At 40.8% G+C, this 18,246-nt stretch overlaps 1 protein-coding gene across 20 annotated transcripts in view; it reads left to right on the top strand.

Moving 5' to 3' along the window:
* The window catches only part of OSBPL1A (oxysterol binding protein like 1A), a 237,688-nt gene that overhangs the window by 110,014 nt on the left and 109,428 nt on the right, over window positions 1–18,246 (top strand). For 15 of the 20 annotated variants that reach the window (XM_078347904.1, XM_078347903.1, XM_078347899.1 and 12 more), the window contains one exon: window positions 2,344–2,450. In XM_078347904.1, the coding sequence (XP_078204030.1) occupies window positions 2,344–2,450 (107 nt within the window). Of the gene's footprint in view, window positions 1–2,343; window positions 2,451–10,996; window positions 11,512–11,781; window positions 12,398–18,246 lie in introns of those variants that run through there. The other 5 variants (XM_054244070.2, XM_078347907.1, XM_008979618.5 and 2 more) reach the window with 5 other exon arrangements.

The following is an 18,246-nucleotide window of genomic DNA, read 5'->3' as shown; positions in this document are numbered from 1 at the left end:
GTTCGTGTGAGAAATCTGTTCAGGCACTATTTAAGTCATATGGCACCTAGCATATGGTACTCTCTTTTGCTCTTTAGCAACTAAGTGGAGAATAAATCTTCACAATGTGTATCAGAGGTTCAAAATGAAAAATAAGGTCTGTAAAGTCAAATTTGTTTTAAAATATGGTAATTTTCAATGAGTTAGGCTTTATTAAGAATAGCTAACAAGAGAAAACTATTCCATAAGATATATTTCATAGGATGTAAACTGTGGTAAAATATCATTTGGCCTACATATCCATATATATATATATAAAGTATCATTTAGCCTTCATATCCACATATATATAATATATATATATAAAATATTTTGCCTTCACACACACACACACACACATACACACATTTTTTTGAGATGGAGTCTTATTGTCTCCCAGGCTGGAGTGTAGTGGCACCATCTCGGCTCACGGCAACCACCACCTCCCAGGTTCAAGTGATTCTCCTACCTTAGCTGCCTGAGTAGCTGGGATTACATGCACCCACCACCACACCCAGCTAATTTTTGTATTTTTAATAGAGATGGGGTTTCACCATGTTGGCTATACTGGTCTTGAACCATAGTATAGAAACTTGAACTCCTGGTCTCAAGGGATCCTCCTGCCTCTGCCTCCCAAGTTGCTGAGAATACAGGCACACCGCCATGCCCAGCTAATTTTTAAATTTTGTAGAGGTGAAGTCTTGCTTTATTGCTGGGGCTACTCTTGAACTCCTGGCCTCAAGTGATCCTTTCATCTTGGCCTCTCAAAGTGTTGGGATTACACATATAAGCCACCATGCCTGGCCCTAGCTGTAATATTGTATCTTTTAACAAATCTTGTTCTGTCCCCATCGTTTCGTTATTTTTTGATGAAAAGATTTCTTAAATGTTAAGATTTTTATTTGATGGAAGGGACAGATTTAAAGGATCTTAATGTATAATTAACAAAATATCAGAAACCGTTTCAACTAAGTATATTTTTTTGCATTAATCTCGACATAACATTTTGCTTGTTTTTTTTTTTTTATTTTTTAAATGAGTAAATGGGTTAAGACTTTCTATGGGGAACCAGGGCAGATACTGATACTACCATTTCTTTATTTGTAACTTAAACATATACTCAGTGGTACTGGACCTTTATAGGAACACATTTTTGAGAGTGAAAGACCTATTTCTGCCAAACAATGGTCCAAACAGGAAGTAGAGTTAATGCTGTCTTCAGATATGTTAGCCACCATGTCAACTACGGAATAATTTTTGTTTCTTTAGCACTTGCTTTTGAATAAAATTATTTATCTACAAAGGAAATGTTAATATCTTATAAGGAGTGCTATCAGTCCTTCTTGTCAGCTGTTCTTCTTAAACATTACGTTGTTATTTAAATCCTATAAACCTTTTTTTTAGTCTTGGTGCTTGTAGGGCAGTGCTCCCCAGCTTTTTTGGCACCAGGGACTGGTTTCAGGGAAGACAGTTTTTCCACAGACTCAAGGGTAGGGGTGGGAGTGGGAGTGGGGAGATGGTTTCATTTCGGGCTGAAATTGTTCCACCTCAGATCATCAGGCATTAGATTCTCATAAGGAGCCCACAACCTAGATCCGTCATATACACAGTCGGCAATAGGATTCGTGCTCTTGTAAGAATCTAATGCCGCCACTGATCTGACACTAGGCAGAGCTCAGGTTAGATAATGCTCGCTCACCCTCTGCTCACCTCTTGCTGTGCAGCTTGGTTGCTAACAGGCCACAGAACTGTACCAGTGTGCATCCTGGGTTTGGGGACCCCTGTTGTAGAGTATAGACCTTTTTAGGAGAAGGCTCCGTTCTTTCTTTTTCTGTACCAATTTATGTGCCCTAAATAAAGCCTGTGCTTAAAAAAGATGCCCAAGAAACATATGAGACCCGGCTTGGTCGCTCACGCTTGTAGTCCCAGCACTTTGGGAGGCTGAGGTGAGCGGATCACCTCAGGTCAGGAGTTCAAGCTTGGCCAACATCATGAAACCCTGTTTCTGCTGAAAATACAAAAACAATTAGCCAGGCGTGATGGTCTGTGCCTGTAGTCCCAGCTACTTGGGAGGCTGACACAGGAGAATCCATTGAACCTGGAGGTGGAGGTTGCAATGAGCCAAGATTGCTCCACTGCAGTCCAGCTTGGGCCACAGAGTGAGACTCCATCTCAAAAGGAAAAAAAAAAAGAAACATATGATATGTTTTGTTTAAGATAGCTAGATGGAAAGATGAGGTTAATAGATATTAATATTTTTGTGGTCTTAGTTTACCTTAAGATTCCTTAAAATCACACTCACTATATTTATTTTTTTATTTATAGAAATGCTTCCATCATTTCTTCAGAAAGTTGAAGTTGTCTCAGAAGCCTCTAGAGAGACTTGTGTAGCTTTGAGTGACTGCCTTAATCTCTTCACTAAACAAGAAGGGGTAGGTAGTTCAGAATTGAATTTGTAAAATAATTGTTTGGATGTTACTTGCGTGGTTGTCCATGAAGTCATTGCTTTCAAATTGTTCAAAGGTAGGAAAAAATTAGTATTAACAAAGAAAATGAAAGTTTCATTTGTCACCAAAATTTAGAACTTGTCTATTATTGATTAAGCAGGATGAAATAACTTATATTCATGTCTTTTGAATTTGTTGATGTGGCCATATTTAATAGGTATATTTAAAATTGATCTATCAGGATTGTTGTGACATTTCAGTAAGAAAGATGTGAAAATATTCTAGAAACAGAAGGGCTTTATATTTTAAAAAACTTTTATTTAGAAAATAGAGTGCTATCATACTTATCTATGTAAACTAAGCTCAATGGATTAAATATCTTTAGTGTTCTTTCCCCTCACTCTCTTACTCTTCAACAGTTTGCCATTTGCTTTTCTAAATATGAGTAAAGGCTGAGTATGGTGCCTCACTCCTGTAATTCCAGCACTTTGGGAGGCCAAGGTAGGCAGATCACCTGAGGTCAGGAGTTCGAGACCAGTCTGGCCTAAAGGATGAAACCCCGTCCCTGCTAAAAATACAAATATTAGCCAGGCATGGTGGCGCGCCTTTGTAATTCAGCTCCTTGGGAAGCTGAGGCAGGAGAATCACTTGAGCCAAGATTGCGCCACTGCACTCTATCCTGGGTGACTAAGACTCCATCTCAAAAAAAAAAAGATTAGCGTGAGAATCGCTTGAACCCAAGAGGCGGAGGCTGCAGTGAACCAAGATCACGCCATTGTACTCCAGCATGGGTGACAGAGTAAGACCCTGTCTCAAAAAAAAAAAGAAAACCAAATATGAGTAAGAGTGCTATGCTGAGCTATTGGTGATTCTTTTTGAAAGGACTGAAATGTTGTAAGGATATGTTTTGGTTGCCAGAACTAGGATTTTTCTTGTTTTATGGTTTTCCCCCTCATTTTTGTGACTTTAATGTAAGTCAAGTGTCAATAGGCTTTATTTGCATTTTGTTAATATATATATTTCTAATCTTCAGTATTTTAGTTAAGATGCCAGATTTCTTATTCTTGCTATAGTTTACTTGTATCTTTTGGTTAGAGATTAGGTTTCAGTAAAAGAAGATAGATGAAATGGTTGTATATACGTTCCTCTAATATGTAAAGATCTAAAATTTTATTTTCTCATGATTACAAAAGGATCCTTATGAATTCATATGCAGTTTTGTTTTTTTTTTTTTTTTTAGATAGGGTCTCATTCTTTTGCCCAGGCTGGAGTACAGTGGCACAGTTATGGCTCACTGTAGCCTCAACTTCCCAGGCTCAAGTGATCATCCCACCTCAGCCTCACAAATAGCTGGGACTACTGGCATGCACCACCACGCCCAGCTAATTTTTTTTTTTTAAGAGATGGGGCCTTTATGTTGCCCAGCTTTGCCTTGAACTCCTGGATGCAAGCCATCCCGCCGACTCAGCCTCCTGAAGTGCTGGCATTACTGGCATGAGCCGCCATGGTGAGCATATACAAATTTTTAAATGCTGTGTTTGCTATATGTAGCACAAATTCCATATATTAGTTTATTTGGAGAATAAGACAAATATGGAAATAATCACTTAAAACAAACTTATCAAAAGTCTTTTAATAGAATTTGATTAACTATCACAGGAAAACATAATTGTTCATTAAACATTGCAAATGGTTGATTTTTTAATAGTTTGAAAATATCCCTCCTCAGCACTTCTATTTTTGGTGGTTTGCAAATTTCATGTGCAAGTTTATTTAAATAACAGATGATTTTGTGTTCGAAATAAATCTGAAGAGGATGGTTGCATTTCAGAACATCTTTGAAATTAAAAAATTATGATGTCATAGAATTCATGAAATATTTAGTACATTGTAAAACCACATTTCACTCATGTCTTCTGGTATCTGATGAATGTATTGATAACTTTCTTGTTCTAGAGATGTATGGTTTTAAGGCTGAACATTAGATTGGAAGTAATGTGTTAATTTTGTGCAGGTTTAATTTCTGGAGGAATCAAACTATTCTATTTTTTAAACTATCTGCTTAAAAAAATAGCCTAATTCTTTGTTTTTGTGAAAATCAAGATGTGTAAGAGTGTTAGCCTAAAGTTTAGGCTAATTGACCTCTTTTAGCCACTTAAATTTGTCATGAATATTAAATAAGATAATGTAAGCAAAATACTTAGCTAATACCAGACACATAGTAAGCTCTGAAAAGAAGTCAACAGTTATCATAAGATCTTATCTAATTAACATTTGTAGCCTCTCTTTTCTGATAGTATCTTGGAGCTTTTATGTGTGTAACTTTGTATTTATCTTGTTTTGGGAAGAGGTAGCATTGTCTAAAGAACTTTTATTTGACCACTACCGTTGAGATGCTCGTTGTGTTTCCATCCTTATTATTTAAATGACAAGGCTACTTCACTTCTCTGAATCTTGCTGTCTTCATCTGTTAAACAAGGGAGACCATTTGGCAAGCCGTTAGAAGCACTGTTCTGAAAGTCTGATGGACCTATGTTAAATCTCAATCTTTCTCTAACTTGTCTCCAACTGTGGGACAAGTTTCTGTAAAATGAAAATAAACACCTCCGAGTTGGGTGTGGGCATCAACTATATGTAGATGAATGATACATATATAGAGTATGTTAGCATACTGCGTGGAACACAGTATTCCATTTAGTAACTAGCATTTAATGTTTCAAACTTTTGGATTATCTTTAAGATATCTTTTCTGTAATTATATGAAATACTAACTCCGTGAAACACTTAGAATCCATGGATTTCCTTCTCAACAATAAGATAAACAGCGAGAAGGCACCACAAAATATTTGAAAGGTAAGTGGTATTTCTGAACTTAGTCTTTCAAATGCATAAGGATTACAACATAGGAATTTAATAGCATAATCGAGGTCAGAGTGGTGTAATTATGTGCTGTAATGCCTTATTTATCTGGCATTGTAAATTACATTTCTATTATCTGGAAATTTTATTTAAAGAGCAGGCATAAGCTTTCAAGTCCTCCAGACCTGGCTTCAATTCCTGGCTCTGTGATAGTTACTCTCTTTGACTCAGTTTTAAAATACAATCTCCTTTTTAAAATGGTGACCACCCAAAAGGGATTGTTTTGAAGAGTAAAGGAGATTATGTTGGTGAAACACCTCTGTAGGGCCTGGCACAAAACAGGGATCCAGTAGCTATAAGTGACCCTAGCCCCCACAGCAGCAACGCTGTTTTTATTCTAGTCTTTTTTGATGGCAGTTATTCTAAATGTTTCACATCTTAACCTAAAATTTTAAAACTTACTTTTATGTTTCTTTCATTTTTTCTTTTTACAAGCCCTTGTCAGGCCATAATTTTATGTTTTCTAGGTGTCTCCAGATTGGCCTTTTGTATGTCAATAATTACTCTGTGCTCTAATACAGAGGTGCCCTCAGGGGATAATGTTTATATGAGTCCGTGTTTTTCTGCTAAATGGCCTGGTCCTGCCAATGCTTTTTGAACTCTTGTTTGCTCTTTATAGGTTTTTAAAAATTACCCCTCTTGATTTTTCGGATTAACTGTGTACTTGCCAATAGCAGTGAAATATTGATGCCTTCTGATTTATCCTTTCTAATCTCCTATTTAAAAGAAAACCAGATAACCAAACTCCATAAAATTATGTCCAGTCAGAGTAAACTGGCTCTCTCTGAGATCTTGGGGCTTACGGTGCGTGCAGGCCTTCAGCCTTCTGTTTCTGTGGCGTGTGGGTGTTTTTTACTTATTTGAGGATGTACTGATATGACCTACATAACTGAGGTTTTTTTCATGGGAGCTATAAATAAATGAGGCAATATTGCAGGCAGATTTCATTTGTAAATAAAACTGCTTACAGCCGGGTGCAGTAGCTGATGCCTGTAATCCCTGCACTTTGGGAGGCCAAGGTGGGCGGATCACCTGAGGTCTGGAGTTTGAGACTAGCCTGGATAACATGGTGAAACCTCATTTCTACTAAAAATACAAAAAAAATTAGCTGGACGTGGTGGTGCGCACCTATAATCCCAACTATTTGGGAGGCTGAGGCAGGAGAATCACTTGAACCTGGGAGGCGGAGGTTGCGGTGAGCTGAGATTGTACCATTGCTCTCCAGCTTGGGCAACAAGAGCAAAACTCCATCTCAAAAAAACAAAAAACAAACAAAACTGCTTATGCTGTTGAGAAAATGGCAATGTAAAAAATAATTGATAAAGTTTGTGGTTGCTCTGCTAAAGAAAAACTAAGATACTGTTTTTAGGGTGGTTTTCTTGGAAACAATGTAACAGAGTGTGAGTGCTGTGTATTTTCTTACCCTGGTCTGAGAGTTCCATTTGAAAGGCCAGAAACTGGTTTCTGGAATTGTTTATTTCTGTAGTGTTCCTTGCCAGAGGATGCCCTCCTCATTTTGTGCACTATCAAGCTTCCATGAAGTTAGTTATACTAGTTTTTCCAAGGTAGGAACTGTCCATTTAAAGTTAGTATAAGCTCACTTATCAAGTGTTTTATATATTTCATGTTAAATCTCCTGACTGCTGAAGAGCTGTGACCCAACTGTATGAGTGGATTGAGAATAGTGCTGGCTGGGTGTGGTGGCTCACCCCTGTAATCCCAGCACTTTGGGAGGCTGAGGCGGATGGATCACCTGAGGTTAGAAGTTTGAGACAAGCCTGACCAACATGGTGAAACCCCATATCTACTAAAAATACAAAAAATTAGCCAGGCTTGGTGGTGGGTGCCTGTAATCCGAGCTACTCAGGAGGCTGAGGCAGGAGAATCGCTTGAACCCAGGAGGCGGAGGTTGCAGTGAGTTGACATTGCACCATTGCCCTCCAGCCTGGGCAACAGAGTGAGACTCCATCTCAAAAAAAAAAAAAAAAAAAGAGTGGTACTAATTTTGTGGTATATGCACCATATGCCATTGGAACTATCTGAAGGGTTAGAATTCTATGCTGCTTCTCTGGACCAGACACTAGTATCTTTGAAGCGAAATCATGCGTTCATGTGGACTTACAGCCCTACAAAGTCATGATCTTTTCCATTCATTTCACTTCCTGTGCTCTCAGGCAGTCCTGTAGTCATTTTGTGACCCTGATCTCTTTCGTTTCCTATGTTCTTAACAGCTCTTTTGGGCCCACACCCCTCTCTGGCCCTCTGTCTCTGCAGTCCACTCAGATCTCCTTCCACTCTGAGCAGAATTCCTTTGTTAAACATGAGCCAGTCACTGTATATGGCTCCACTCCCTTCTCTCCAGTTTTCATCTGCATCTGCTCTTATCCTTTCTTCTTGCCTTTTGCTGGAGGCATCTGTCTCCTTCCATTCTGCTTCCCTGAGGACCTTGCTTCAAAAAATAGCTCCTCTCTTTGGAATTCTCTACCCTCTTATTTATAGTTTTTGTCTATCTCCCTGCATCCTTTTCCAATGCCATTCTTGAAAATGTGATACTTTCTGTTTCTACTTCTTCATTCCCAGCTAGTCCACCGAAATTGTTCTTGCCAATATTTTGTTATTGCTAAATCAGAAGACATTTAAAAATTGTCTGTCTTGTCCTCTGAAGGGCCTGGCATGTGACTGCTTCCTGCTTTTTGGAATTCCACAGTGGTTTCCACAATGCTGCCTCTTTTGGCTTCTCCTTCCTTTGTAGCAGCTCCCTCTCAGTCACCTTTTTTTTTCTTTTGAGACAGAGTCTCACTGTGTTGCCCAGGCTGGGGTGCAATGACTCTATCTTGGCTCACTGCAACCTCAGCCCCTGGGTTTAAGTGAGTCTCCTGCCTCAACCTCCCAAGTAGCTGGGATTACAGGCACATGCCATCAACGTCCAGCTAATTTTTTGTATTTTAGTAGAGATGAGGTTTCACCATGTTAGCCAGGCTGGTCTCAAACTCCTAACCTCAAGTAGTTCACCTGCCTAGGCCTCCCAAAGTGCTGGGATTACAGGCATGAGCCACAGGCCTAGCCTCAGTCACCTTCTAAAGCATCCTTTCATCTGCCTATGCCTTATATATTAGTATTCCCTAGGTTTCTGTGAGTGGCCTTCTCACTCCTCGCATTCTCCCTGGTTGATCTCGCCCACTCCTTTAACTAGAATTCCATGATGACTCAGAAGTCTCTACCTCAGACCTCTCCCAAGTTCTGATCTAGTATATCCAGCTGCCTTTTGAACATTTACATATGTTTATATCAGAAGCATTTCAAAACGAATGTGTCTCAAACTGAGTTATCCATTCAACTCATAGACTTGCCACTCATTCAGTAATTCAGGCCAAGATCATGGGAACCGGCTTTGGTCCATCCTTCTTCTTCCTTATTCTTCCCTATCTTTAATCAAGTCCTGTCAATTTTTTTTTTTTTTTTTTGAGAAAAAGTCTCACTCTGTCACCCAGACTAGAGTACAGTGGTGCGATCTTGGTTTACTACAACCTTCACCTCCCGGGTTCCAGCAATTCTCCTGCCTCAGCCTCCTGAGTAGCTGGGATTACAGATGCCTGCCACCATGCCAGGCTAATTTTTGTATTTTCAGTAGAGACAGGGTTTTACCATGTTGGCCAGGCTGGTCTAGAACTCCTGACCTCAAGCAATCTGCCTGCCTCGGCCTCTCAAAGTTCTGGGAATACAGGCGTGAACCACCACACCCAGCCCAATTTGATTTTTTTTATATCTTGGTTGTGTATCTCCCTTTATTCTTTCTTCCCTGACCCCAGCATGCAGATCCCCATTGCTGTTGTGTGAGATAAATTCTCAGGCTTGCCATGCTGGGTGACTGTGACCATTTCCTCATCCAGGCTCCACCCTTCAAAACTAGGTGAGGTATCCCTGCTGCTCCGTGAGTTCCTTGCTGTCAGAGCATTTATCATATTGTATAATTTTATGTTCACAAAATGGAGCTCCCTAAGGAAGCAACTGTATGGTAGTTATTTTTGTAGCTTGGTACTTGGCGTGTGGTAGATAGTGAATAAATATTTGAATGAATGAATAATGAATGTACAAAGGGAAAAATTCAGGCTTTTGGATCAGACCAATATGGATCTAAACTCTGCTACCTCAACCTTAAGCAAATCAATATATGTTTAGGAATTCTGTTTCCAAATCTGAAATTGAGCATATGTATGTGTCATTTTATGTGAGGTGCTTCAGTACAGTACCTGGTACATTTAGGGGCTCTGTACATTGCCTTTTAAAACAAGAAGGTAATTTGTTGTTCATTGTTTTTCTACGTAGTACTTCTTTTATAAACTGAATTCATTCTCTAATTTTCAGGGCCTGGGGAGGGCAGGGACTCCTCTTTCCATATGTGGTTTTTCCAAATACAGTAACAGTTATTACTTAGAGTGAAAAAAGAGAAAGAAACAGACTTTTCAAAGACGCCATGATACTGGGCATGGTGGCTTATGCCCCTAATCCCAGCACTTCGAGAGGCCGGGACAGGCGGATTGGTTGATGCCAGGAGTTGGAGACAAGGGTGATAGCAAAACCCCATCTCTACTAAAAATAGAAAAAATTAGCCGGGTGTGGTGGTGTAGGCCTGTAATCCCAGCTACTCAGGAGGCTGAGGTATGAGAATCGCTTGAACACAGGAGGTGGAGATTGCAGTGAGCTGAGATTGAGCCACTGCACTCCTGCCTGGGGGACAGAGCAAGACTCTGTCTCCAAATAAATAAATAAAAATAAAAACAAAGATGCCATGAAACCTCACTGACACTCATTCACAATTTTCCCAGTATGGTCTGGAATGGTCTTTAACACATTCTAGGTCTGTAGAACAATTACAGCTACCACCGGTGACAGTGGGACTTAAAGTACGTAGGATCTTGTGAAAGAAGTATTTAATTTTGTCAATTTTTACCCTGAACTCCCTTAAGTATGATGACAGACTTAAACACTTTAATAAGGTGAAAGGTTTAAAACATGTTGGAAAAAAAAGATTTTTTCCCCCTCCATCAGAATGTTATAGTTAACCATACATTTCATTAACCTGAAAATCGCACCGAAGTGTGGTATTTGGGTGGTGGGTTTTCCTTCTCCCTGAACCTTTGCCCTTCAAGCTTGGCTGGAATAATTTTATGTAAGTAGGTTTCATGGTAGTAGGATTAATACCGTTGTTTTCCTCGTTGCTCAGTGTCCCATCAAACTATGGTATAAACAACTATGTGAAGACTGGCTTTCAGTCTTGGTTTTGGAACCGTAAACGCGAACGCTTCAGCATAAGCCTGAGTAAGTGACAGGCAGGACTGGAGAGAAGATTCCTTTGCTTTCCAGAGTTTCCCGATGGGCGGGCTGGCAAAAAGGAAAAAAAAAGTTGCCAGGGCCGGTGTCTCCAGGAGAGGGCCGAGCGCACAGCCGCTCTAGGACCTCGCAGGCGCCTCGCCGCGGCGCTCGCGCAGAGCCCAAGGAGCAGTCCCGGACCTCTCTACTCCGAGGGCTGTGCAGGCTTCCCCGGCGGTCCCTACCTGCGCCTCCGCCCGCCAGCGGCGCTGGGGAAGGGGAGGAGCGGCCCGGACGCCGCCAGTCGCGCGCTGGGAGCCGCCCGCCGCAGGCCTCTCCGCCGCCTGCCCGCGCTCTACCCGCGAGCCCCGGAGGGTGGGTCTGCGGCCGAGCCAGCGGCGGCCGAGGGGCAGCGCGGACCTCTGCGGCCCGGGCGGGCGCGGCACGGGAGTCCTGGGCCGCTGGCGGGCCCCACCTCTGCCCGACCTCGCTGGGGGAGGCGGGCGCTGCTGCCCAGCCGGAGCCAGGGGCGGGCCGCGCGAAGGTGACTTAGGGAGACCTTGCGGGCCGCCCTGGGTCGCGCCTCCAGGATCAGCTCGGCTCGGCTCGACTGGAGGGGAGGGGGAGGAGGAGCAGGCCGGGCGCATTCGCGCTGGAGCTAGCGAGGAGCGCTGGGTGGAGCGCGCCAGCCGGGGTCCACGGATCTGGCCCAGGTGGGTGGGTGTATTTGCAGCTCGGTGGCTTTGCGGGGCAGCCTGGGGCCACTGAGGACGCCGAGGGAGGGACCGGGGAGGGCGGCCAGACTTCATCCAGGGATGTGAGTAGATCCAAGAATAGTTGGACGTGTGTGTGCAGAGCCGGGTGCAGCCGCGGGCGCGTGGGGAGGGGAGCACCAGCCGCGAGACCCGGCTCTCTTCCCAGCGCGGGTCTCCCTGCCGTGGGGTTCCTGCAGGAAGAGCCCCTGGGGAAAAAGCCCGTGGACCGATGTGTTTTTTAGTTGAATATTAGTATTAGGTCAAGTAGGGCTGGAGTGGGAGGAGTAAGACAGTGAAAGACATTATTGTCCTGAATAACCTTCCAAGTTAGTGATTTTTCGCATGGCTCTGCTCTGGCTGACATTGAGATGAACTTACCAGCCGCTGTTTAGAGGCCGATGAAATTCCAAGAATACGAGAAGTGCCGAGCGGATTAAGGAGAGAAAGGGAAATTCTATTTGTGTTGGGGAATGGGGAGGTGGCTTTTAACTTTAATGTTTTGATTAAGGATTTTTGATTACTCACAGGCTTTCTTTGTAGCCTAAACCAGTGGGGAATCACGTTTCCTAGCATTCAGAGCATGTGGCTAGTTGTTTTGTGCTTTCTGTTGTGCTGGATTTTTCTGGGTTTGGAGAGAGGGTGGTAAGGAGAGGAAGATGCCGGGGAAGAGCTTAGTACAGCTTTTCTGAATTATTAAGGCTCTTAAAAGTTTCTTAATTTTAATTAGGTTCAAAGACTGAATTAAGGCATTGCTTAGCAGGAATCTTTTTCGAGAGAAAAAAATGCTTGAAATGCGTGTTGGTGGAATAATGTGTAGGCTGGAATACGGGGCGTGGTGGGGGGGTGTCTTAATGTAAACTTGCTTTCCATTTTGAGGACACACCGAAGTTAATCTCCCCTCCAAATCACATTTGATTTTTTAGCTCCTAAGCTGATGTCTTTGGCAAGGTAACTCAATTTCTGTTTAGCATGTAATTAATCAGAGTATAAAGACCAGGTAGCTATTTCAGCCTCTGTCCCAGTGCTACTTTTGCTAGACGAGTTTTAAAGGAGCTTGTATCAATCTGAATATAGTTGTTGGACTCTAGTCTCACCTCTTTAGAAACCCTTTAAAGGTTAAATTGAGGAGGTTGTATTGACGGTGAAGGTGACCCATATAATTTCTTTAACTCCGGTTTTGTGCCCTGCAAAACCGGGGGAAGTAAAAAAGCCTGTTAGGTTTTCCATATTAAAGCAAAGGTCTTATTAATATTCAAGGTAGTTTATAGTTTGAGCATGTTTTAAATATTGTGCATAACTGAGAAAATATGCAACATCATAATCTAAGCTCTATGTACAGTTTTTGACATTTATCATTTACATTCTTTATAAAAAGGTTGGCTAAACTTACTACTTCTGTTATTCAAATATATGACTGTTTATCAGCTTTCTGAGGATTATAATCAATATTTTAATTCCGCTAATAGAAGTTTAGAATTGTGATTCAGTCCACGTTATTCAACAGATATTTCTAAAATTTTCAGTTTATTTTATATAGTGTCCAGAGATACAGTTACAAATTTATTTTGGAAGCAGCTAGAACATAAGTTATACATAAAATGAAGTTTATGTGAACTGAAGCTGGATTTCATTGTGATAACTTTTGGGGAATTTTTGAACAAAAATTCATAAGATTCATAATGCTAATTATAAAACCTTACATAAGGTTTTAATTAGCATGGAGTGTGTGAGAGTGTGTGTGTGCGGGTGTGTGTGTTAGGTTGTCATGCTTGATGTGACTCAAGATCTATCCTGATAAGTTTTTGTATCTCACGATGATACCAAGACTATAGTCTGCATGTGGTTGTGTTTGTCTTATTCCCTGCCATGTTCCCAATGTGGAATGCAGTGCCTGGCTTGTACGCTGATGAATTTTGCATGAGTTATATAGGCAGACATAATTTTCCTTTCATTTTAACTTCAGAGTCTTAAGGGTGTAACCCCTGTACATTTTTATAATGGACCATTGAGGATTTGATGTCTGTTACAGTCTGTGACTTTTTTTTTTGAGTCATTTGATAAATATTTATAGATTGTTTACCTTATAAGAGACTGCTAGACCAGTCTGTCTTCATCAAACTAGATGACAAATCTATTTAGTCATCTGACTTATACAGGAGTCAGGTGACTGAATAGATTCTTACAGAAGATACAACATATCCAGAAACAAAAGAAGAGGGTAAATTTTGGCAAATCACTTATTAAGACTGGAATGGAGGGAAAGAATAAAGAGACAGTCCAGTCTAACAGCTAGAAGCAGGGTCCTTTTGAAAGACTTTGTAAAGTATGCTTATAGAGTTCTCTATCTTGGGCAGTTGGAGTCACTGAAAGATTTTAATCAGATTTAATGAGATTTGCTCCTTATGAGAAGGATTTAGAGAGGAGCACTGGCCTGCAAACAGGACAACCAGGTGCAGGAACTCAAGAGAGATAATCAGTGACTGAACCAAGTTAGTGACTGGAGAAGGGAAGGGAAGGAGATTGGAGAGCAGAGAGATGCTTCAGAAACACACGACGTGACTAGGAGCTGGTACTACAGGGAATGTGGGGAATGAAGGTGGAGCCATAGGTGACACCCAGGATTATGGCACAAGTTACACTGATTAGAAAGTGATTAAGGCAGGGAATTGAGGGAATGTGGAAAGATGAGTTACCTTTGGACATGCTTATGTTCAAGTAAGGTTGTTCTTAGGTGTCTGATAAAACTTTGAGAATCATTAGCATTGGGAGTCACCTAAGTATGTTCAAGTAAGGTTGTTCTTAGGTGTCTGATAAAACTTTGGGAATCATTAGCATTGGGAGTCACCTAAGTATGTTCAAGTAAGGTTGTTCTTAGGTGTCTGATAAAACTTTGGGAATCATTAGCATTGGGAGTCACCTAAGTAAATACGGTAATTGAGGTCAAAGGAATGAATAATCTCACCTAGGAGAAGACACTTGGACAAGTTTGAAATCAAAAGATTGAATATGACACTTGAAAGACAAGTGGAAGAAAGGGAGCCAGTGGAGATGACTGGGAAAAGGCTCCCAGAGAGGCGGGAGGAGCTCTAGAACAGGGGAGGTCAAGGGAGACGAGCCACCCCGAGGACGAGTAAGAACTGAAGCATGCCCATTGTATTCGGTAGCCAGGTGGTCATTAGAATCTTTTTTTTTCATTAAAAAAAAAAAAAGGGATACATTTGCAGAACATGTAGGTTTGTTACACAGGTATACATGTGCCATGGTGGTTGGTCATTGAAATCTTTGATGACAGAAGTTTTAGAAGTTTCACATAGTGCCAGGTACGGTGGCTCACATTTGTAATCCCAGCACATTGGGAGGCTGAAGCAGGTGGGTCTCCTTAGCTCAGGAGATTGTGAGCTCAGGTGGATCTCCTGAGCACAGGCAATTGTGAGCTCAGGTGGATCTCCTTAGCTCAGGAGATTGTGAGCTCAGGTGGATCTCCTGAGCTCAGCATTGGCAGCATGGCAAAACTCTGTCTCTACCAAAAAATTAGCTGGTTGTGATGGTGTGCACCTGTGTTTCCAGCTACTTGGGTGGCTAAGGTGGGAGGATCACTTGGGCCTGGGAAGGGGAGGTTGTAGTGGGCTGAGACTGCACCACTGCACTCCAGCCTGGGTGACAAAGTGAGACCCAGTCTTAAAAATAAACACAAAACAGGGAAGCTTGACATAGGAAGAAGCCAGATTGCAGTGTGCAAAGGAGTAAATGTGGAGGGAGTGAGGAAACAAATGACCAAGATAGATTTTGTAGACATTCATAATCTGTGAATGATTGTAATTTTATTCCTTTCTTTCCATTCTTATACCTTTCATTTCTTTTTGTTATTCTTAATTTATTGGCTAGGGCCTTCAGGGCAATGTTGAATAGAAGCTGAGATGGTGGGAATTCATGTTCATCGGTGATGTCTTTTAAAAGAAAGGCATACCTCCAACTTCTAATGATTCACTGTTAAGAATGGTAGTTAACAAATATGATTTACTAGATTTAAAGTTTCCTTTCATTCTTATATTGTTGAATTTTTTATCATTAAGGGGTGCTGAGTTTTATCAGATGTTCTTTGGTGTCTGTTTAAAGGGTTGTATGGTTTCTTAAGTTTGTTAAGCTGGTAAATGATGTATTTGGACTTTTCTAGTGATAAGCCAGCCATCCTTGTCTACTTGGAATAAACCTAATTTGGTTATGATGTATTATCTTTGACATTCTAGTCAATTTGGTTTCCTTTGGATTTTAGTATGTATGTTTATAAGTAAGACTGATTCAGAATTTTCTTTTTTTGTGCTGTCCTCATCAGGGTTTAACATCAAGGTTATACTGACCTCATAAAGTGAATTTAGGAGTATTCCCTCTTTTGCTGTTTTGTATAAAATTGAAATGATCTGTTCCTTGAAAATTTAGAACTTTCATATAAGAACATCTTTGTGAAGTGTTTTTTTAAACTACTAACTACATGTATTTAATATTTCTAGGGTTATTTTAGTTTTTTATTTCTTTTTGGGTCAGTTTTGACAAGTTATATATTTTCAGGAATTCTTTACATTTAAGTTTTGAAACGTATTATAAACGTATTCATAATTTTCTTTTTTTTTTTAAACTTAGGTTGGATATGTGATTATATATCCTTCCTAAACTTTTTTCATTTTCTTTTTTCTAATCCTGACTTGGATATTTCCAAATAAATTCTTTTCATATGAATTTAAGTTCCTCCCTATAAGTCTCATTAAAGCTTTTTTTGATTACTTTTCAAGAAACGGTCTTTAGTTTCTTATCTGTTGCATCTTTTTTAAAATTAAATTTCCAATTATCTATATCAGTTTTTTGTTTCATTTTTTTCTTTAGATCTATGCATTTATCATCCCTTGTCTTTTGAACATGGATAATTCAAAATTTTTCTTTTCCAGATTTCTAGTTGGATATTTTGTAGTTCTAGTAGTTTGTAATTTTCATGAATGTATCACTGTTAGCTTAACCAGTGCTTTATTTTATAGACTCTAATAATGTATTTTTGTAGACTCCATCTTGCCAGCCTGAAGACTGCTTATGCAGGAGTCTAGGTACTATACCCCTAACATTTAAAACACCTAAAATGTATGGAAGGTTTGAATGACTTCCAGATTTTTTTCTCTTAGCCACCTTGTCCTGTTTCCACTGCTTGGCATTTCAATTTCTTTCCCTCACCTGCTGCTCATCTTCTTTTTCCCTCATACTTTGTTTTCTATCCTTGAGTGTTAGAAGAATGACCCTCATTCCCTTGTTCCCTTTTCCACCTTTTTTCTTTCTCCCTTGTTTTCTCTGTCCTACACTTTGAGGATTTTTCCATCGTCTGTTCAACATATTCATCACCCCCTTTCCTTCTCAGAACCTTGGCCCCAACACCAAAGAGAAACAAGGCAGGATAACTCGTATCTGGTTTTCTTTAGATACTCAAAGGTTCACCATTGTTTACCTCATGATCTTTGTTATTCTTTATGCAGTCCAGCTGAAGACAGAGCCAGAGAGAGTGCGGGAAAGCCAGGGAAGAAGGCATAAATGATGGAACACAAGCCTGCTATTATGTAGGGTCCGCACGCACGGGTTTCAGTAGCAGACACCCTTTTCTTACTCTTTGGCTGTGGGCAACTTACTCCAAGGCTCATGTTGTTCTGTGTAACACAGAGTCATTAACACAGACCCTTTTTTCTATCTCACAGGTTGCTCTGACATTCAGATGCAATAAGGGAAACTCATCAGTTTCCATGCTTTATTCTTACCAAAATATCTTAAAGGGAACTTGTGCACAATTCAGGGAGAGAAAGGGAGCAGAACTGGTTTGTGGCATGGTGTGTTGGATGAGAGGAACCCTGATGGGAAGCAGTAGGTGGTAATGGAAATAACAAGCAGCACAGTGGTTATGCTCAGTGGTCAAGAGAGATGCAGGGGATGTCTTTCCCCTGGGAGAGGGGAGCTCATAACTGCCCAGGCTGCAGACACGAACACATTGTTACATACAGTGGCAGGGGAGAGGCTATGCTCTGGTGACGACATGCTATGCTCTGGGGACATCACCTGTTATTTTGCCTAATTATTTGCTACATTGAGGACACTGGGCCTTTTTTGAGTTTACTTGAGAAATCAGCCCTCACAATAATGTTTCTGTGAGGGAGATTTTCTTGTTTTTCTGGGTTCTGAACAGTTTGATTAGAAATGATTTGTGAGTACATAATTCTTAGTAAAATTTCTTTTTTATCCTCCTCCTTTTCTCTTTTCTTTTCTTTTTGATGGAGTATCACTCTGTTGCCCAGGCTGGAGTACAATGACATGATCTCATCTCACTTAAACCTCTGCCTCCTGGGTTCAAGTGATTCTCCTGCCTCAGCCTTAAGTACCTGGGATTTATGGGCATGGCACATGCCACCATGCCCAGCTAATTTTTGTATTTTTAGTAGAGATGGGGTTTCACCATGTTGGCCAGGCTGGTGACAAACTCCTGACCTCATGTGATCCACCCACCTTGGCTTCCCAAAGTGCTGGGATTACACGCGTGAGCCACCACACCTGGCCAAAATTTCTTACTTGTTTTAGAAATTATTTCATTATGAATATTTTATTTATTTATGTTATTTGTGTTAAGGATTAGTTGTTTAAAATCTCAAAAATCACAGAATTGTTCTTAGATTGTAGAACATCTGGTCTGGAAGTCTTCAGAGGTTTTACTGACAGTGGAGGCAGACGTGGATACCAGTGTACAAGACTGATGAAAGTAAAAGCACCTGTTCATC

The sequence above is a fragment of the Callithrix jacchus genome, chromosome 13 (genome assembly GCF_049354715.1).
Source record: "Callithrix jacchus isolate 240 chromosome 13, calJac240_pri, whole genome shotgun sequence".
Taxonomy (NCBI): Eukaryota; Metazoa; Chordata; class Mammalia; order Primates; family Cebidae; genus Callithrix; species Callithrix jacchus.
This window is presented reverse-complemented; position numbering and strand designations above follow the sequence as displayed.